Here is a 21,962-nt window from a genome sequence, read left to right as displayed (position 1 = left end):
AAGGCCTGCGGCTTCGGGGTGTCGGACACAATGGAATTTCCACTGGTATCCTAGCAATAAAGAAACTTCATTCATTAGTGCGGATGAGAATGGCTGACCGTTATCTGAGTACACGACACGAGGCAAGCCGTACCGTGGGAAAAATTCACGAACCAACTGCCTGGCAGTGGTCGGAGCAGTGTAATCTGGGACTGGGTATGCTTCGGTCCAGCGGGACAGAGCACAAACAACTACGAGAACATATTTAAATCCTCGACAACGGTCCATCTGGATATAATCCATCTGGAGGACTTCAAAAGGGTGATCGGGAGGATGAAATCCACCTTGCTCTACAGGGACGCTTTTACCTGGATTGAACTGACAACAGATCATGCAAGTACGCACTTTCTGTTTCGCTGCTGCTCGTAAGTGTTTATTGTTCCAAAGATTTTGTAAACTGTCTAACATCGCTTTCTCTCCTAGATGTGCTGGACTATGTGCTGTATTAATCATGACTTGAACCATAGAGTCAGGGAGAAACCATGTAGATTTTCCCTTCGTCATCCAACCTTGATCTGTCTGGATCCCTCCTAGTTCAATCCATTTCTTTATTTCTTCTGGGGTAGCATGTGTCTGAATATCGTTAACATCTAGTGTGGGATCTCTGACTGTCATACAATGTGTCGGTCCGGTTGTCTTTGTCCTGTCAGTTGTCTGAGTGTGAGTCAATGCTGTATGTTTTGCTGTCTGATCTGCCAGGTCGTTACCCTGGGAAACAGAATCTGTGACTTTAGTATGTGCTTTACACTTCATAACGGATATGCCTGAAGGCAGATGTATTGCTTCTAACAGTGCTTGAATGAGGGGACCATGTTGGATCTTGGCACCGTGAGAGGTCAGAAAACCTCGTTCTTGCCATAACATGCCGAAGTCGTGTACAACTCCGAACGCATAACGGGAATCAGTGTATATGTTGACATTTCTGTTCTTGGCTAGTATACAGGCTCGAGTCAGAGCAATAAGCTCTGCCGCTTGAGCAGACAGTGTATCGATACGATGTGTTTCTTTAACTTCGGTTTCAGTGGTCACGGCATATGCGGCCACTAATTCTCCTGTACTTGTTCGCATGCATGAACCATCCACATAAAGTGTCAGGTCTGGATTTGTCAATGGAACATCTGTTAAGTCTCGTCTGGGCTTTGTTACTGCATTAATGATCTCTATGCAATCATGCGGGGCTGGATCTGTCATAATTGTAGGTAGCAGTGTTGCGGGGTTCAGAATGCTGCAGCGTCTGATCTCTATGTGTGGCTGGAATAGCGTTAATTCATAACCTGTCAGTCGTGCTATAGTCAAGTGTTAAGTCTGAGTTCTGTTTAAAAGAACCTCTACAGAGTGTGGAACTTGTACTGTTAACTGATGGCCTAAAACAATTGAATCGCTCTGTCTTATTGCGAACGCTGTTGCTGCTACTGACTTTAAGCATGCAGGGAGCGCCTGGGCTACTGAATCCAATGTACTTGAGAAATAAGCACAAGGCTTATGTGAACCTGCTTGATCTTTAGTTCGGACAGACAATGCTGTACCATCACGTTCTGTAACAAAAAGTGTAAACGGTTTGCTGTAACATGGTGTCGCTAAAACTGGTGCTTGGCATAATGCTTTCTTTAATTCCTCAAAGGCTTGTGTATGTTCCTGAGTCCAAGGGAGGACAGTCGAGGTTGCTGCCTCCTGCGTCGTTAACTGGATGAGTGGTTTAGCTAGAAATGCATATTGAGGAATCCATTGTCTGCAGTACGAGGTGAGGCCTATGAAGGCCCGCACTTCCTTTTGTGTCTGGGGTCGTGGCATGTTTACGATTAACTGAATGCGATCGGGAGTGAGCTGTCTCCCCACTTTGGACAGCAAGTGACCCAAGTACACAACTTGCTGAACACAGAATTGCAGCTTCGAAGGAGACACCTTGTGTCCCTTGTCTGCCAGAAAATGTAGAACTGTCAGTGATGCTCGTTCACATTCGGGCTCACTTCGTGCGGTGATCAACAGATCGACGTATTGCAGTAAGGCTGTGTTAACTGGCATTTGAATACAATCTAGTTGCCTTTTTAGTGCTTGACTATAGATGCTGGGGCTTTCTGTGAATCCTTGAGGTGCGCGGGAAAATTTGAAACTTCGTCCATTTAAACTGAATCCGAAGAGATATTGGCTCTCCGCATCAATAGGCACACTGAAGAAAGCGTTCTTGAGATCAATTACAGTAAAGAACGTTGCTTCTGAATCAATAGCAGTCAATAGGGAAGAGATATCGGGGACCACAGGGTACTGTGGTACAATACATTTGTTCAGTTCTCGAAGATCAATCACCAGCCGATATACTGGCGGTGCATTGGGGTCAGTACGCTTAAGAATTGGAATGATAGGTGAATTACAGATATTGGAGTCAGTCTCTACGACCACTCCTTGTGCTATAAGCTCTTCAATGATTTCCAGTAAAGCCACTACAGCATCGGGTGGTAACTTGTATTGTCTGATTCGTGGTAGAACAATTCCTGTCTTGAGTGTAACACGGTATGGTGTGATATGCATACAACCTACATCAGTTGGGCCCTTTGCCCATAGGTGATCTGGTACATTTTTCAATCTGACATCGAATTCTCGCAACACATAGTGACCCTTGAAATCCTGTAGAAAGAGTCTAACTCCCTCCGGGGAACAGCAGATTATAGCTCCTAGAGCCTTCAATGTTTTAATTCCTAACAGATTTTCTGGGCATGAGTTTGTAAGTAGCAAATCTGTAACTCGTGATAATGGACCCACAGCCAATGGTACTGGTTCCGATACTTCATTTACAATAGGCTGTCCTGAAAAACCAAGGGAAACATTCTGCGAGCCTGAGAGGGGTGCCCCTGGAACTTCATTATGGCTGATTGTGGTGAGACTTGCCCCCGTATCAATTAAAAACTTTCTGTCTTTTCCCAATACGTGACTGTGTACATAAGGACCTTCTTGATCTACAGGAATTTCAATAAGAGGCAAGCCACCTTCCCTCTCTAGGCTGTTTCATGTATATCGGGGGTAATCTGGATATGCAGATTGGGCATACTGGTACATCTGTTGTGAAACTTGCTGAGTCGCGGCAATGGGCTGTGGTACTGCTACTGTCTGTGCTGTATGAGATGGGGCATGCATAGGCTGTGTGTTCTGCATGGGCTGTACATTCTGTGAGGTCTGATGCGGAACCTGATCTTGTCTAGGTGGATGCGGTCTCTCTTTAGTTTTACCTGTTGCTATGTTATGTTTCAGGACGGGGCATTCATGTACATAATGACCTGGCTGCTTGCAGTAATTGCATGTCCCTTTAACGGGAGCTGTAGTGTGACTTGTCTGGGTCCCACCCTTCCTTTGACCGTCGGCTGGGACCGTCTGAGCTACTAACATTTTCATTTTCGTGTCTTTCATACGTTTCTGTTCTTGATCCTGTTCTTCTCTAATTCTATTCTGATGGTATTGTAACATTTGTAACATCTGGGATGGCGTATTTGCCTGCCAAGTACTTTCAACCTTGTACACTCGGTTTTTAACTAATGGTAGGGAGTTCTCGACTAGTTTTGATACAAAAAGGTGTGGATATGACTCGCTACTTGGTTTCAGGCCACTATTAATAATGAAACATTTCTTGAATCTTGAATAGAAGTCACTAGTATCTTCATCATGTTTCTGTTTACAGGACGAGATGGCGTCCCAGTCTTCCTTTCTAGTTGTCAATAATCTTGGCAGGACCTGTACTATCAAACCGGGTAATGCTTTAGTCTTATCCCCAAGGCCTACCCCTGGGACTCGTTTGCTTTCTTCGTCTTCTATTTCTGCCCATACAATCTTTGTGTCCCCCACCTCCCATTCTTTTTCCTTTAATTTTTCGTAGATGCCCGTAGGCAACAGCACCTTCAACATTTTCATGATATCCTCATACGTGTAATCCCCCATTAGTAACATGTCTTTAAGCTCTCTGTGAAAACCTGCAGGATCTTTATCATGACACGGGACTAGTTTCTTCATTTCTAACAGTTCTAACTTTGTCAGTGGCGTGTGTACATATACACGTTTCAAGAGGTGATCCGCACCCATAACTGGGTGTACTTCTCGTAAGGGGTTCTGGCTTTCAATGCCACTGCCGCATTGCATGTGGTACATTTTCCTTTCTGAAGGCGGGGCGGGAACATATTCAGGGCTTACGAAAGTGTTATATTTATGTCGTTGTTCTAGAATTATTTGTATTAACTTGGTACTGAAACCTCTCCATCTATCCATGAGTAATGCTTCTAATGTTTCGTGTAAGGGACCTGGATCGGAATGTTGGTTTCTGTATTTCGTGAGGAGGTGCTGAATCATGTATACACCTGCTAATTTCTGTTCGTCTGGGGAAAGGTTCAGAAATGTCTGTGCTAAGGTATCATCATTATATATGTCTGGATTTTCAACCCATAATATGGCTGACCGGGCTAATTCTTGTTCATCCATTGAATTGAGTACATGGTACCCCATTCTTTCTCGTAGTCTTTTATCAGTCTCCTGGAACTGATGTTCAGAAGAATTCGGGTTTGTTAAAGCAGAGAGAAAAACTCTTGTTTTCCGGACGGATGCCCTTCCTAAGGTAAGTTCCCTTACCTACATACGCTATAGTATCTGTAGTCCTTTCTGGTTCTTCAAGTTCTTTTTCCTCCTCGGAGGAAGCTTTTTCTTTCTCTTTTTGGTGTACTGCTATCACTGCTTTTCTAATTTTCTTGTACATACTGGCTATGCAAGTCCCCTTGTCATGTTTTCCTTCAGCTATATTTTGACCCCACTTGTTCAGTGCATCTAATTCACTCTGATCTGTTCCAGGCCTGTCTCGTTCTCTTATTAGACAATTTATGAAAAATCGTAGTAGCTGTGCTTGAACATCAACTTTCTGTTTCTCCATGGCATCCTTGATACTGTCAGGGTCTTTCCCTGTCTGAACAAACTCATATATTCTATCTAGACAGTCCTTCATTCCTACATAGCATAGCAAGATATCAGTAGCAGATCTTAACCGTAGAGATGCCAATATCATTAGATCGTCTTTTCCGGGTACTGGATCATATCTGCAAACTGAAAGGTTTTCTTTTAATGCGTCAAGTCGGGGTGACCTGAACGTGAGAGGACTCTGCACATCCCTGAGATTGAATCTGTGTGTTAATGGCGGGGTCCGTAGACCCGCGGTCGCACCTCCTGAAGCGGAGGCTTGGGCATTATCTCCCTGTGGAGTCTGTATCTGAACTTGAATTTGTCGTTTAGTAGGATCAGGTAGACGTGGTTTCGGTAGGTCAATTTTGGCGGGAAGTGGTGGGGCTGGCGGAACGGGGGAGGTCTGTCGCGGTACCGGCGGAACATGATCTGGGGGCGTGTTACCACCCCCGTCTCTGTCGGTAGACAAGGTACGAACAGGCAGATTGGTGTAAGCCGGTGCTACGTCCTCTAGATAAGAATTTAGGAATATGTCTTTAGTAGTCTTATGCATTACTTTAGTTGGAATTAATGGCGGCGGTAAGTTTTTCGGTGTTTCTGATAGGGCCTCAGGGGTACCCTCGGCCGCGAGATACATACCGTTCACGAGATTGTTTCGGGCACGATCTATTTGTTCTGTTTTCACTCGGATCCCTTCAGTAACTAATTCGTTTTCTTGTGCTTTTTCTGATTCTTTAAGTCTGTCTTCTCTACGGAGTGCTTTCTCAGCACGCTTGTGTGATTCCTTACGCCAAAATTCTATGGCGTCTTTCTGAGATTGTCTAGCTTTCTTCTTCCATAGCACTTCCTCTACCTTCATGATGCACTCGGCATCCCATGTTCCGGTAACGGGCCATCTGTGTCTTTCGTCTAGATGCTTGGTATAGTCGGCCCATAACTCTAGATACAATATGGCGTCTATGCCATGTTTGTGATACATAAAGTTACCTGGAGTGTCCCTAGGGGGAATAGGAATTTCTTCCTCCAGTATCCCTTTCCTAGTTCCTATCTGCTTTAGCTTGTTGAAAAACGGCATCTTGTTTACTTATTACTGAATGCTCAATCCTTACTACTTAATACTGGATACAGCTAGTTTATACAAGAAACACAATAATGCACATAAAAACGGTCACATTCATATCACGACATTAATCACATGAAAAAGACATTTGAGACATAAATGACTACCCCCTATACTGGATGTACTGCTAAACAGTACAGATACACTGATGTAACAGTGCAGAAATTCAGAAATTCAGAATACTAGATATACTGCTAAACAGTACAGATACACTGCCTAGAAACAGTGCAGACCGGACTTGTGTACCCAAACCCGTCTAGATACGTCCCAGCAATGGTACTCACCGGGAAGCACGGAAACAGAAGGCCTCGGAAAACTCGACTGGACTCGACTCGGCTCGACTTCGGAAAACTTCGGAAAACTTCGGAAACCTGGTGGGCCTCTTGACACCTCGGACCTTGCTTCTTTCGGCTAGGCTCTGGTCGGGATCCTCCGCACTCCTCACCGCCTCGTCTGGGCACTGATCGCAGTCTTCGTCACCTCCGTGGGTCAGAGGGAGATGCAGGAAATCCTGCCGGTACGCGTAGTTTCCATCTAACTGATGGCAGGGGACATAGCTTGCAACGCACCAACCGGCGCGTGAGGTGGGGGAGGGGTCCCTATTCGGGCGCCAAAATGTCGTAAATATATAATTTACTCTCTTAATTTCTATGCAGGTAAGTACTTAATCAATAATAACTCAAATCGGAAAGAAAGAACCAGAGTCCGTGGTGTTAGAGTTCTTAGGGGTTTTATTCCTCAAAAAGGAATGGTCAGGACCATAATATCATGTTCTTCCCACCGCAGGGGTGGAAGAAGGGATAGAGCGCGCTACATTTTATTGACAGTACATAGCTTATATACTTAATTCATGTCATAAGAAACAGTATAGTAGGCGTAACAGCTGAGAGAAGACAAGATAACAGTATACACGTGTTACTAGTACGTAATCAGAAGGCGTGGACTAGGCGTGAACTGGAGGTGTGTGCTAGAAACGTCACGGATGGGTGTCACAAAGGGGTGGCACTAACAGAAATGTTGCAATGTCAGCAGAAATCGGAAGCTTGGATGCGCGCGCAGCTGCATGACGTGTGATAGACGTGAAACTGGAGGGGTGCAGGGGACTTGACATTTACACTGACGGAAAGAGACAGAAGTCTGGCATGTCAGATCAACTTGTACTTCTATCATATCTGATATCTGGTGTTTAGGAACCATATTATCTGGACGGAAAGGTCTCTAGGGTAGAAGCCATTCTATACTAACTGTGGATGCGTGTATAAGCGCCTAAGTGTCTGCATGAGAAGCGTGGGGGCAAGGGGCCTTCCATGGAAGCATGGCAACAGAAGCTATGAATTACTTGCACTGAGACAGGTCGGCCCTTTGGCTCTGCAGCTGGGGAGAATGTTTACTGGAGCTAGTAGGCAGGAATGCATTTTCGAAGAGCGGAACAGATAACTCGAAGGTTATAGTCAGACTTGGCAGAAAGCAGGCTGAGCTGAGCGCGATGGGCCGCGCTGGAAGTAAGTCAGAGTTCACGGGTACAGAAGCAGCCTGGGCTGAGGCTGTCCGAGTCAGAAGCCAGAAAAGAGGCTCGATGGCAGAAATTCAGGGCCTACTTTGCCAGAGCAGGAAAACATGTAAAGTACACTACAAAAAGACGTTGGCATAGCATACTTAGGAACGGGCTATTTAATCCATTCAGGGTGGATCTGAAAGAGGACAAGTTAACGTTGGACGCAAATGTATTTGCGTCTTCATAACTGACACAGGAGGGAAGTTACATGCACTTTAAGCTGGTACATGGAGTCGGTGGGGTACGCGCTAGGGAACACAACTTGACCATAAAATTTATATTTCCTCATTCCCTCCTTGTTCCCTACGGACCCTTCATGAAATCTCGATCCTCATGAATCGATCAGTTTGTTCTTGTAACATCATTTGCTCATCTTTCTTTCTTTGACGGCTTGAAAGGAAACTGGAATGTTCAATACAAGAAGTGGCACACAGTCCACAAATCGCTGGCCCGCACTGCAGGCACAGGCAGCAACTGAATACTAGGACTAGGCCAATGCCTAGGAAGGATAGGATCTTCCATCCCCAAGCGGTTAACGTTGTCCAGAACCAACCGGACCAAGTCCAGGTGCCTGGATTCTGATGTATCTGATTTGCAATTTTATGGAGACGTGTAATAGCTTGATATACAGATGGTGCGTTTTGTGGTATGAAAACACAGCAACTTGACCCGATGACCTTACAGGCTCCACCTCTATCTGCCAAGATGACGTCAATAACAAGACGATTCTGAAGAACAACAACCCGCATGGCGGACTGCTCTTCTGTTAAGTTACCTAAGGCGGAGGCAGTTTCATTCACTACTGCTTCGAGTGTTCTAGTTAATCTGCGTATTAGTTTACTATTTTGAACAGGTCCTAAAAAGAAAAAGAATCCTTTATTGAAATCGGTGTACTGTTCCCATGCCGTTTCTGTGTAGTCGACAAGTGGGATATCTCTTCTGGGTCTATTCTTTACTAGATTTGTATTTCTGTGATAATCAGGAGGAGCTAGGAAAACAGGTGGCAGAAGGAATGCAATATAACAGGTACCATCCCAATCTGGAGGTAGACGTATGTATGCGGTATGACCACAAACAAAATAGGAATGACTGATAGCTTTAAAGGACGATTTTCCATGATCACTGAATTCGACCACAGTAGTGCATTTACTATGACCTAAGTGTACTGAACCTTTCTTCCTGATACATAATTCACCAGTGACTGGCAATACTGACATAGTGGGTATAACAGGTGCGGCTTCGGATTCAACAGTAAGAATCATAAGGCTAATTGTATAATTACCTAATCCATACACTTCATTTTCTAGATCAGTTCCTATTCTAGTGGGGAGTCCCTCCTTGTCAGGGTAACAGACGTCGAGCAGGACCAAGTTCAGGTTTCCCCAAACCCAACCCCCGTTGAAAACAGCAATATCAGGATCTAAGGAATTAATTATTTTAAACAATGCACCACAGGAGCCATTGTGAGTGAACGGGTACGGAAAGAGGGGCAGAGCTCCCTTGTAATTCTGGTAGGGAGGGAGTCGGCCACATATCCAGCAGTCTGTAGCATTGTTAGTTTGATGGGAATGATGTAGCATACTAATGAAAGTGTTGTTGCGCAGCGCAAGTCTGTAGGAGAGTTCATGAGGAGGCAACTCGCTAAAAGTGTGTTCAGCAGAGACATTGTAAACAGATTGTTCACGCCTGAAAATAGGGTAGTAGATAGGGAGAAGTATACTTGCAACTATGATCAGAAGACTTAGAAAAAACATTAACAATGTCACTATACAGTGACTACGCAGTGATTTACAATATGTACGTTTCTTGAACTCTCTCTCTCTCTATCTCGATCTAGGGGATACATGTCAGAAACTATTTAACCGATTCACCTAGGGGAGGACTTAAACAATTAAACTGTCTGACTTGCTAGATCGGAGTTTCGTTCTGTACTCCTCTTGGGGAGTTTTTTCTCGTTCGGGTGCTGTAAAGTCTTTTGGCTCAACACAGTCTTTGGTGGGGGTGGACGAGTCTCGGTCTGGTTTCAGTTCATGGAATTTTTTCACATGACTCGAATGAACCCACCCCTTTCTCCCTTCGATCTTCACGGCGGTCCTCGTGGTGAGAAGAACGGTCTTCGGTGACTTCCAGCGGGGCTCCAACGGACTCTTCCTATCAAAATTTCGCACCAATACTAGGTCCCCAGGACGGACATCATGTGGCTTTACATCAGTGTTGTCAGGGAAGGCTGCGGCAACCTGTGAACGACATGATTGGAGTGCAGACATCAAGGAGGCAAGGTAATCTGTCAACATATTGCAATCAACATCAGTAATTCTTTTCGGAATGGGCGTCCCCCACATATTCGGTGGTCTGCCAAAAACCACTTCGTACGGGGATAGCCCTGATCTCGAATGGGCAACCATTCTCATATAGAATAGTGCCACTGGCAGGGCGACTATCCAGTCGACCCCTTTCTCTTTACATATTTTAGCAAGTCGTATTTTCAATGTCTGATTATGCCTCTCTACAAGGCCTGCGGCTTCGGGGTGTCGGACACAATGGAATTTCCACTGGTATCCTAGCAATAAAGAAACTTCATTCATTAGTGCGGATGAGAATGGCTGACCGTTATCTGAGTACACGACACGAGGCAAGCCGTACCGTGGGAAAAATTCACGAACCAACTGCCTGGCAGTGGTCGGAGCAGTGTAATCTGGGACTGGGTATGCTTCGGTCCAGCGGGACAGAGCACAAACAACTACGAGAACATATTTAAATCCTCGACAACGGTCCATCTGGATATAATCCATCTGGAGGACTTCAAAAGGGTGATCGGGAGGATGAAATCCACCTTGCTCTACAGGGACGCTTTTACCTGGATTGAACTGACAACAGATCATGCAAGTACGCACTTTCTGTTTCGCTGCTGCTCGTAAGTGTTTATTGTTCCAAAGATTTTGTAAACTGTCTAACATCGCTTTCTCTCCTAGATGTGCTGGACTATGTGCTGTATTAATCATGACTTGAACCATAGAGTCAGGGAGAAACCATGTAGATTTTCCCTTCGTCATCCAACCTTGATCTGTCTGGATCCCTCCTAGTTCAATCCATTTCTTTATTTCTTCTGGGGTAGCATGTGTCTGAATATCGTTAACATCTAGTGTGGGATCTCTGACTGTCATACAATGTGTCGGTCCGGTTGTCTTTGTCCTGTCAGTTGTCTGAGTGTGAGTCAATGCTGTATGTTTTGCTGTCTGATCTGCCAGGTCGTTACCCTGGGAAACAGAATCTGTGACTTTAGTATGTGCTTTACACTTCATAACGGATATGCCTGAAGGCAGATGTATTGCTTCTAACAGTGCTTGAATGAGGGGACCATGTTGGATCTTGGCACCGTGAGAGGTCAGAAAACCTCGTTCTTGCCATAACATGCCGAAGTCGTGTACAACTCCGAACGCATAACGGGAATCAGTGTATATGTTGACATTTCTGTTCTTGGCTAGTATACAGGCTCGAGTCAGAGCAATAAGCTCTGCCGCTTGAGCAGACAGTGTATCGATACAATGTGTTTCTTTAACTTCGGTTTCAGTGGTCACGGCATATGCGGCCACTAATTCTCCTGTACTTGTTCGCATGCATGAACCATCCACATAAAGTGTCAGGTCTGGATTTGTCAATGGAACATCTGTTAAGTCTCGTCTGGGCTTTGTTACTGCATTAATGATCTCTATGCAATCATGCGGGGCTGGATCTGTCATAATTGTAGGTAGCAGTGTTGCGGGGTTCAGAATGCTGCAGCGTCTGATCTCTATGTGTGGCTGGAATAGCGTTAATTCATAACCTGTCAGTCGTGCTATAGTCAAGTGTTAAGTCTGAGTTCTGTTTAAAAGAACCTCTACAGAGTGTGGAACTTGTACTGTTAACTGATGGCCTAAAACAATTGAATCGCTCTGTCTTATTGCGAACGCTGTTGCTGCTACTGACTTTAAGCATGCAGGGAGCGCCTGGGCTACTGAATCCAATGTACTTGAGAAATAAGCACAAGGCTTATGTGAACCTGCTTGATCTTGAGTGAGGACAGACAATGCTGTACCATCACGTTCTGTAACAAAAAGTGTAAACGGTTTGCTGTAACATGGTGTCGCTAAAACTGGTGCTTGGCATAATGCTTTCTTTAATTCCTCAAAGGCTTGTGTATGTTCCTGAGTCCAAGGGAGGACAGTCGAGGTTGCTGCCTCCTGCGTCGTTAACTGGATGAGTGGTTTAGCTAGAAATGCATATTGAGGAATCCATTGTCTGCAGTACGAGGTGAGGCCTATGAAGGCCCGCACTTCCTTTTGTGTCTGGGGTCGTGGCATGTTTACGATTAACTGAATGCGATCGGGAGTGAGCTGTCTCCCCACTTTGGACAGCAAGTGACCCAAGTACACAACTTGCTGAACACAGAATTGCAGCTTCGAAGGAGACACCTTGTGTCCCTTGTCTGCCAGAAAATGTAGAACTGTCAGTGATGCTCGTTCACATTCGGGCTCACTTCGTGCGGTGATCAACAGATCGACGTATTGCAGTAAGGCTGTGTTAACTGGCATTTGAATACAATCTAGTTGCCTTTTTAGTGCTTGACTATAGATGCTGGGGCTTTCTGTGAATCCTTGAGGTGCGCGGGAAAATTTGAAACTTCGTCCATTTAAACTGAATCCGAAGAGATATTGGCTCTCCGCATCAATAGGCACACTGAAGAAAGCGTTCTTGAGATCAATTACAGTAAAGAACGTTGCTTCTGAATCAATAGCAGTCAATAGGGAAGAGATATCGGGGACCACAGGGTACTGTGGTACAATACATTTGTTCAGTTCTCGAAGATCAATCACCAGCCGATATACTGGCGGTGCATTGGGGTCAGTACGCTTAAGAATTGGAATGATAGGTGAATTACAGATATTGGAGTCAGTCTCTACGACCACTCCTTGTGCTATAAGCTCTTCAATGATTTCCAGTAAAGCCACTACAGCATCGGGTGGTAACTTGTATTGTCTGATTCGTGGTAGAACAATTCCTGTCTTGAGTGTAACACGGTATGGTGTGATATGCATACAACCTACATCAGTTGGGCCCTTTGCCCATAGGTGATCTGGTACATTTTTCAATCTGACATCGAATTCTCGCAACACATAGTGACCCTTGAAATCCCGTAGAAAGAGTCTAACTCCCTCCGGGGAACAGCAGATTATAGCTCCTAGAGCCTTCAATGTTTTAATTCCTAACAGATTTTCTGGGCATGAGTTTGTAAGTAGCAAATCTGTAACTCGTGATAATGGACCCACAGCCAATGGTACTGGTTCCGATACTTCATTTACAATAGGCTGTCCTGAAAAACCAAGGGAAACATTCTGCGAGCCTGAGAGGGGTGCCCCTGGAACTTCATTATGGCTGATTGTGGTGCGACTTGCCCCCGTATCAATTAAAAACTTTCTGTCTTTTCCCAATACGTGACTGTGTACATAAGGACCTTCTTGATCTACAGGAATTTCAATAAGAGGCAAGCCACCTTCCCTCTCTAGGCTGTTTCATGTATATCGGGGGTAATCTGGATATGCAGATTGGGCATACTGGTACATCTGTTGTGAAACTTGCTGAGTCGCGGCAATGGGCTGTGGTACTGCTACGGTCTGTGCTGTATGAGATGGGGCATGCATAGGCTGTGTGTTCTGCATGGGCTGTACATTCTGTGAGGTCTGATGCTGAACCTGATCTTGTCTAGGTGGATGCGGTCTCTCTTTAGTTTTACCTGTTGCTATGTTATGTTTCAGGACGGGGCATTCATGTACATAATGACCTGGCTGCTTGCAGTAATTGCATGTCCCTTTAACGGGAGCTGTAGTGTGACTTGTCTGGGTCCCACCCTTCCTTTGACCGTCGGCTGGGACCGTCTGAGCTACTAACATTTTCATTTTCGTGTCTTTCATACGTTTCTGTTCTTGATCCTGTTCTTCTCTAATTCTATTCTGATGGTATTGTAACATTTGTAACATCTGGGATGGCGTATTTGCCTGCCAAGTACTTTCAACCTTGTACACTCGGTTTTTAACTAATGGTAGGGAGTTCGACTAGTTTTGATACAAAAAGGTGTGGATATGACTCGCTACTTGGTTTCAGGCCACTATTAATAATGAAACATTTCTCGAATCTTGAATAGAAGTCACTAGTATCTTCATCATGTTTCTGTTTACAGGACGAGATGGCGTCCCAGTCTTCCTTTCTAGTTGTCAATAATCTTGGCAGGACCTGTACTATCAAACCGGGTAATGCTTTAGTCTTATCCCCAAGGCCTACCCCTGGGACTCGTTTGCTTTCTTCGTCTTCTATTTCTGCCCATACAATCTTTGTGTCCCCCACCTCCCATTCTTTTTCCTTTAATTTTTCGTAGATGCCCGTAGGCAACAGCACCTTCAACATTTTCATGATATCCTCATACGTGTAATCCCCCATTAGTAACATGTCTTTAAGCTCTCTGTGAAAACCTGCAGGATCTTTATCATGACACGGGACTAGTTTCTTCATTTCTAACAGTTCTAACTTTGTCAGTGGCGTGTGTACATATACACGTTTCAAGAGGTGATCCGCACCCATAACTGGGTGTACTTCTCGTAAGGGGTTCTGGCTTTCAATGCCACTGCCGCATTGCATGTGGTACATTTTCCTTTCTGAAGGCGGGGCGGGAACATATTCAGGGCTTACGAAAGTGTTATATTTATGTCGTTGTTCTAGAATTATTTGTATTAACTTGGTACTGAAACCTCTCCATCTATCCATGAGTAATGCTTCTAATGTTTCGTGTAAGGGACCTGGATCGGAATGTTGGTTTCTGTATTTCGTGAGGAGGTGCTGAATCATGTATACACCTGCTAATTTCTGTTCGTCTGGGGAAAGGTTCAGAAATGTCTGTGCTAAGGTATCATCATTATATATGTCTGGATTTTCAACCCATAATATGGCTGACCGGGCTAATTCTTGTTCATCCATTGAATTGAGTACATGGTACCCCATTCTTTCTCGTAGTCTTTTATCAGTCTCCTGGAACTGATGTTCAGAAGAATTCGGGTTTGTTAAAGCAGAGAGAAAAACTCTTGTTTTCCGGACGGATGCCCTTCCTAAGGTAAGTTCCCTTACCTACATACGCTATAGTATCTGTAGTCCTTTCTGGTTCTTCAAGTTCTTTTTCCTCCTCGGAGGAAGCTTTTTCTTTCTCTTTTTGGTGTACTGCTATCACTGCTTTTCTAATTTTCTTGTACATACTGGCTATGCAAGTCCCCTTGTCATGTTTTCCTTCAGCTATATTTTGACCCCACTTGTTCAGTGCATCTAATTCACTCTGATCTGTTCCAGGCCTGTCTCGTTCTCTTATTAGACAATTTATGAAAAATCGTAGTAGCTGTGCTTGAACATCAACTTTCTGTTTCTCCATGGCATCCTTGATACTGTCAGGGTCTTTCCCTGTCTGAACAAACTCATATATTCTATCTAGACAGTCCTTCATTCCTACATAGCATAGCAAGATATCAGTAGCAGATCTTAACCGTAGAGATGCCAATATCATTAGATCGTCTTTTCCGGGTACTGGATCATATCTGCAAACTGAAAGGTTTTCTTTTAATGCGTCAAGTCGGGGTGACCTGAACGTGAGAGGACTCTGCACATCCCTGAGATTGAATCTGTGTGTTAATGGCGGGGTCCGTAGACCCGCGGTCGCACCTCCTGAAGCGGAGGCTTGGGCATTATCTCCCTGTGGAGTCTGTATCTGAACTTGAATTTGTCGTTTAGTAGGATCAGGTAGACGTGGTTTCGGTAGGTCAATTTTGGCGGGAAGTGGTGGGGCTGGCGGAACGGGGGAGGTCTGTCGCGGTACCGGCGGAACATGATCTGGGGGCGTGTTACCACCCCCGTCTCTGTCGGTAGACAAGGTACGAACAGGCAGATTGGTGTAAGCCGGTGCTACGTCCTCTAGATAAGAATTTAGGAATATGTCTTTAGTAGTCTTATGCATTACTTTAGTTGGAATTAATGGCGGCGGTAAGTTTTTCGGTGTTTCTGATAGGGCCTCAGGGGTACCCTCGGCCGCGAGATACATACCGTTCACGAGATTGTTTCGGGCACGATCTATTTGTTCTGTTTTCACTCGGATCCCTTCAGTAACTAATTCGTTTTCTTGTGCTTTTTCTGATTCTTTAAGTCTGTCTTCTCTACGGAGTGCTTTCTCAGCACGCTTGTGTGATTCCTTACGCCAAAATTCTATGGCGTCTTTCTGAGATTGTCTAGCTTTCTTCTTCCATAGCACTTCCTCTACCTTCATGATGCACTCGGCATCCCATGTTCCGGTAACGGGCCATCTGTGTCTTTCGTCTAGATGCTTGGTATAGTCGGCCCATAACTCTAGATACAATATGGCGTCTATGCCATGTTTGTGATACATAAAGTTACCTGGAGTGTCCCTAGGGGGAATAGGAATTTCTTCCTCCAGTATCCCTTTCCTAGTTCCTATCTGCTTTAGCTTGTTGAAAAACGGCATCTTGTTTACTTATTACTGAATGCTCAATCCTTACTACTTAATACTGGATACAGCTAGTTTATACAAGAAACACAATAATGCACATAAAAACGGTCACATTCATATCACGACATTAATCACATGAAAAAGACATTTGAGACATAAATGACTACCCCCTATACTGGATGTACTGCTAAACAGTACAGATACACTGATGTAACAGTGCAGAAATTCAGAAATTCAGAATACTAGATATACTGCTAAACAGTACAGATACACTGCCTAGAAACAGTGCAGACCGGACTTGTGTACCCAAACCCGTCTAGATACGTCCCAGCAATGGTACTCACCGGGAAGCACGGAAACAGAAGGCCTCGGAAAACTCGACTGGACTCGACTCGGCTCGACTTCGGAAAACTTCGGAAACCTGGTGGGCCTCTTGACACCTCGGACCTTGCTTCTTTCGGCTAGGCTCTGGTCGGGATCCTCCGCACTCCTCACCGCCTCGTCTGGGCACTGATCGCAGTCTTCGTCACCTCCGTGGGTCAGAGGGAGATGCAGGAAATCCTGCCGGTACGCGTAGTTTCCATCTAACTGATGGCAGGGGACATAGCTTGCAACGCACCAACCGGCGCGTGAGGTGGGGGAGGGGTCCCTATTCGGGCGCCAAAATGTCGTAAATATATAATTTACTCTCTTAATTTCTATGCAGGTAAGTACTTAATCAATAATAACTCAAATCGGAAAGAAAGAACCAGAGTCCGTGGTGTTAGAGTTCTTAGGGGTTTTATTCCTCAAAAAGGAATGGTCAGGACCATAATATCATGTTCTTCCCACCGCAGGGGTGGAAGAAGGGATAGAGCGCGCTACATTTTATTGACAGTACATAGCTTATATACTTAATTCATGTCATAAGAAACAGTATAGTAGGCGTAACAGCTGAGAGAAGACAAGATAACAGTATACACGTGTTACTAGTACGTAATCAGAAGGCGTGGACTAGGCGTGAACTGGAGGTGTGTGCTAGAAACGTCACGGATGGGTGTCACAAAGGGGTGGCACTAACAGAAATGTTGCAATGTCAGCAGAAATCGGAAGCTTGGATGCGCGCGCAGCTGCATGACGTGTGATAGACGTGAAACTGGAGGGGTGCAGGGGACTTGACATTTACACTGACGGAAAGAGACAGAAGTCTGGCATGTCAGATCAACTTGTACTTCTATCATATCTGATATCTGGTGTTTAGGAACCATATTATCTGGACGGAAAGGTCTCTAGGGTAGAAGCCATTCTATACTAACTGTGGATGCGTGTATAAGCGCCTAAGTGTCTGCATGAGAAGCGTGGGGGCAAGGGGCCTTCCATGGAAGCATGGCAACAGAAGCTATGAATTACTTGCACTGAGACAGGTCGGCCCTTTGGCTCTGCAGCTGGGGAGAAGGTTTACTGGAGCTAGTAGGCAGGAATGCATTTTCGAAGAGCGGAACAGATAACTCGAAGGTTATAGTCAGACTTGGCAGAAAGCAGGCTGAGCTGAGCGCGATGGGCCGCGCTGGAAGTAAGTCAGAGTTCACGGGTACAGAAGCAGCCTGGGCTGAGGCTGTCCGAGTCAGAAGCCAGAAAAGAGGCTCGATGGCAGAAATTCAGGGCCTACTTTGCCAGAGCAGGAAAACATGTAAAGTACACTACAAAAAGACGTTGGCATAGCATACTTAGGAACGGGCTATTTAATCCATTCAGGGTGGATCTGAAAGAGGACAAGTTAACGTTGGACGCAAATGTATTTGCGTCTTCATAACTGACACAGGAGGGAAGTTACATGCACTTTAAGCTGGTACATGGAGTCGGTGGGGTACGCGCTAGGGAACACAACTTGACCATAAAATTTATATTTCCTCAGGAGTCAGAGCTGATCATTGCCTTACGCTCGGCCCTGGGCTCAAAAAGGCAGCCATTGCAAGTAGTGAAGCACAGCAGTGATTGCCAGCTGCAAGTCACTGTTCATAAGAGGCAAAGTTTCCACATTTGACGCAAGGACATCTTGGGTACGAAGGGACCTGTAACAGCTAAAGCATAGCCAAAGTGTGCAACGCATTCAACTCCAATCACAATATTGCAGGACAAGATCTTAACCAGAGAAGCAGATCAGCCACTTACCTCTGTGTTGTTGCTGCAGGACTCCAAGATTACCTGAAATAATAAAAATCATTAAAGGTGGTAGGACAGAAGGCTTTCGTTCAATATTCAAACACTACTGTCTGGCTATCAGAAGTATTTTATGAATTGTGCACAAGTAACATACCAAGATTTACAATAAAATATGAAACTGCAGTAGTACAACTTGAATAGTTACTAAGCGAATGACTAAAGCGTTGACTCAGAGGGCAAACGTGGATCCTGTTTTACTGAGGCCTCATTCAGGGAACAAAAACAGTCTAAGCTACACTTCTGAATTGTCAAAGGTTTTTCTTTTGTCATCTCCGCCACTTTAGGAGGGTGCAGAAGCAGACAAGAAAGAGGTACAACTGCCTGTAAAAAACCTAATTAACTAAAGCCAATAATGGTCCAGTATGAAGACCACAAGGCAACCCAGCATGGGCCACATCTATAACAAGCATTGGCATAGCCAATAGGTCTCGCTTTTGGGACCTTAAAAAGTATTTAGTTATGCAGCACAATATCCTTTAACCATACAACAGTCAATATTGTTGCACAAACACTTAAAATGTCCCAAAGACAAGACCTATTGGCTATGCCAATGCTTGTTGTGCATGAAAATAGTGCTAGGTGAGTGTGTAAGAAACAGCAAAAGAGCTGCAACTTAAAGAATGCGTCCATCCTCTGTGCAGCATGCTGGTACTAGTGAGTTTCACACAACTAAAGGTAGGCAAGTGAAAAGGCAACTCACAGCCAATATTCCCTACATCCTTTATGCAGTGGCGTATCCCTACAGATCCGCATAATTCTGAAGTTGCTCGAACGTTGCATTATTAAAGGGTCAATGTGCAAAACATTGAGTGTTGCCTCCGGGTACTTGTTTCAAAACCAGAAGGGTGGCGGGAGGCTCCATTCAAGCTTACGCACTCGGAAGGCAGTCTGTGAAATGTTACTGTTTCACAAGTGTAGTTACAATGCAAGGGATTAAACTGATGGCAAAACAGCAATTGCCTGTTATAGCAATCGATACCTTAAAACTTCTCACAAGGGAGGGGTAACACATTCATATGCCAGAGGACGCCGCTCAAATCCGTCCTGCCCAGGATTTCCACACAAAGGCTACAATTACGAAAGCTTTGGGGCTTCTTAAATACTTGGACATCATCTGGCAATTCCACTTTAAAAACGAGAGGTAGTGGGTGAAACTCCAGTTGCAGTGTTACTCGAAAGTCTATGTAGCCACAAAGGACTGTGTGTTGGCGTCATTTGTTGCTCGCACTCTATGGCTTTGTGCTAGGGTGTAGAGGGTTAAAGTGTGCTCTGACACCGAAGTCTGGCCGGAGCATACAATACTAAAAGATAAGGTGGCCATAAAACGTGCAACCTAAGCAAACAGTAACATGAGCTAGGTCCATGGAACCAATGAAAACAGGAACAAGCACCAGAAAATGTCTACTGTCGGAGGTGGCATTGGCTTAGTCGGAAGTGAATTGCTCCTTGAAGAATTCACATCCGATGCTTCCGAAGTTAAGAACAAGCTAACGAGGAGGGAGTTGGAGAAGGGAAGGGGGTAGTGTGAGCAGACAGCAAGAGGGACAGTTGATGTTGTTGCACCAAGGATATTGTGCTGCATAACTAAATACTTATAAGGTCCCAAAGGCAAGACCCATTGGCTATGCCAATGCTGGTTATATTTTGTCTTTATACAAAGTGTTACGTTCAAAGATATAAAGGCTGTGAATAATATCGGTCTCCCAATATGCTATTAGATAAGTGCTTCTCCTTAAATTATTTTTCTTTAGGCCACTGAAAAGCTTATTAGAGCCTGCATGAATGTATTCCTAGAGGGAATTACAAATGTAGGCGTTCAGCTATTTTTCAGCTACTGATAGGGCTACTTCATATCCGAAAAGTAGCTCAACATAAGCAATAAAGTAAAGACATGTTTGAAGAGTTGGAACTTCAGTGGCGGCTTTATCCCACTAATTAAAAGCACAGAGCTAGCCGTATTTCCACTTTGATGTTGCTTATGCAGTAATAAATATTTGAGAGTTCTGAACATTCATTATAGACTGAATAGTAATAGTATTATATATATTTTTTTTATTTGTTTATCTACTTAATAATATTATTATTGTTATTATGAGAGAAGGGTTTAAAGGTTCGAGAAACTACTCTAAAATGATGTTGCTGTGTGCATGACACCTATTTTACTTAGGAGTGATGGCATTCATTTCACTAATAAAATCACCATAAACATTTCTATTCAAACTTGCATAGCACCATGTGTGTCTTGTTATGGTACTGCAGCCTGTGGTGCTGTGGATGCCAACACATGCAAGTACATCAGATAAACTTGAACCTTGCCAGTAGTTGTTTGGTTCCCCCATCCAGCTTTATTGTGCATTTGAGCCAACGCTCTTGATGGTCAATTAATATAATATGAAAAAGACTTACACAGATATGCCGAGACAATTTTAGGAAGCATTTTTCACACAATGCTTTGAAAACGCTGCCAAAAACATAATTCATAAAATGATTCAGCATCGAGTGGGTTTCCCCAAGGAAGTTGTGTCACACAGGGGGACCAACTTCATGTCAGCATAAATGCGGGCAGGCAATGTGGAAGGAGTGTGTAGTGACCTACCGGTTCACCACTCCATACCACCCCCAGTCCAATGGACTGGTAGAAAGGTTCCACAAGACCTTGAAAGGCATGATAAGAAGTCTGCCTGAGAGCCTGCGGAGGAAATGGGACATCCTCCTACCCTGTTTGCTATTCTCCTACAGAAAAGTGCTGCAGAAGGGAGTGGGCTTCAGCCCCTTTGAGCTACTGTACGGGCACCTTGTGCGTGGACCTCTCAGCCTGGTGAAGGATGGATGGGAAAAGTCTCCCAGAAAGCCTCCCCAGGATGTGGTGAGCTACATGCTGGCCTTCCGGAGCCAAATGGCAAAGTTGTGGAAGCAAGCTTCTGACAACTTGGAAGCCAGTCAAGCGGTAATGAAAGAGTGGTATGACCACAATGCTCACCCAGTGGAGTTGGAGCCTGGCCAGGATCGCTGGACAGGCCCCTTTGAGGTATTGGAGAAGAAGGTTAAGGCCACCTACCTGGTGGATCTTAAGACCCCTCAACAGCCCCTACGGGTGTTGCATGCTAATCGCCTCAAACCCCACCATGAGAGGCCCGAGGTCATCTTGATGATGGTGACTGATGGAGGAGAGGAAGCGGAAAGCGAACCTCTCCCTGACCTTTTTTCGTCTCAGGAAAAGGATGGGTCGGTGGAGGGAGTGATTCTCTCCCCATCCCTAACTCCTGAGCAGCGGGAGGACTGCCGCCAGATATTGGAACAGTACTCTACGTTGTTCTCCCTTGTCCCGGGAAGGACCCACCTGTGTACCCATGATGTGGATACAGGAGACAGCCCACCAGTGAAGTCAAAGACCTACCGGCTGTCAGACAAGGTGAAGGCCAGCATCCACGGTGAGGTTACCAAGATGCTGGAGCTAGGAGTCATTGAACCTTCCAGTAGCCCCTGGTCCAGTCCGGTGGTTTTGGTACCAAAAGCTGCCGCACCAGGCACCACTCCAGAACTGAGGTTCTGTGTGGATTACCAGGGACTGAACTCCGTAACCAAGA

The 21,962-nt window shown here is 44.9% G+C and overlaps 1 protein-coding gene across 2 annotated transcripts in view; it reads right to left on the bottom strand.

Moving 5' to 3' along the window:
* LOC147691802 (protein phosphatase 1 regulatory subunit 14A-like) overlaps positions 1-21,962 on the bottom strand; it is a 283,304-nt gene that overhangs the window by 81,001 nt on the left and 180,341 nt on the right. For both annotated transcript variants that reach the window (XM_086938095.1, XM_086938094.1), the window contains exon 3: positions 18,325-18,357. In XM_086938095.1, coding sequence (XP_086794221.1) covers positions 18,325-18,357 — 33 coding nt within the window. The remainder of the gene's footprint in view (positions 1-18,324; positions 18,358-21,962) is intronic.

Source organism: Lissotriton vulgaris, chromosome 9 (genome assembly GCF_964263255.1).
Source record: "Lissotriton vulgaris chromosome 9, aLisVul1.2, whole genome shotgun sequence".
Taxonomy (NCBI): domain Eukaryota; kingdom Metazoa; phylum Chordata; class Amphibia; order Caudata; family Salamandridae; genus Lissotriton; species Lissotriton vulgaris.
Note: the sequence above shows the minus strand (reverse complement) of the source record. Positions and strands in the feature narration are given on the sequence as shown.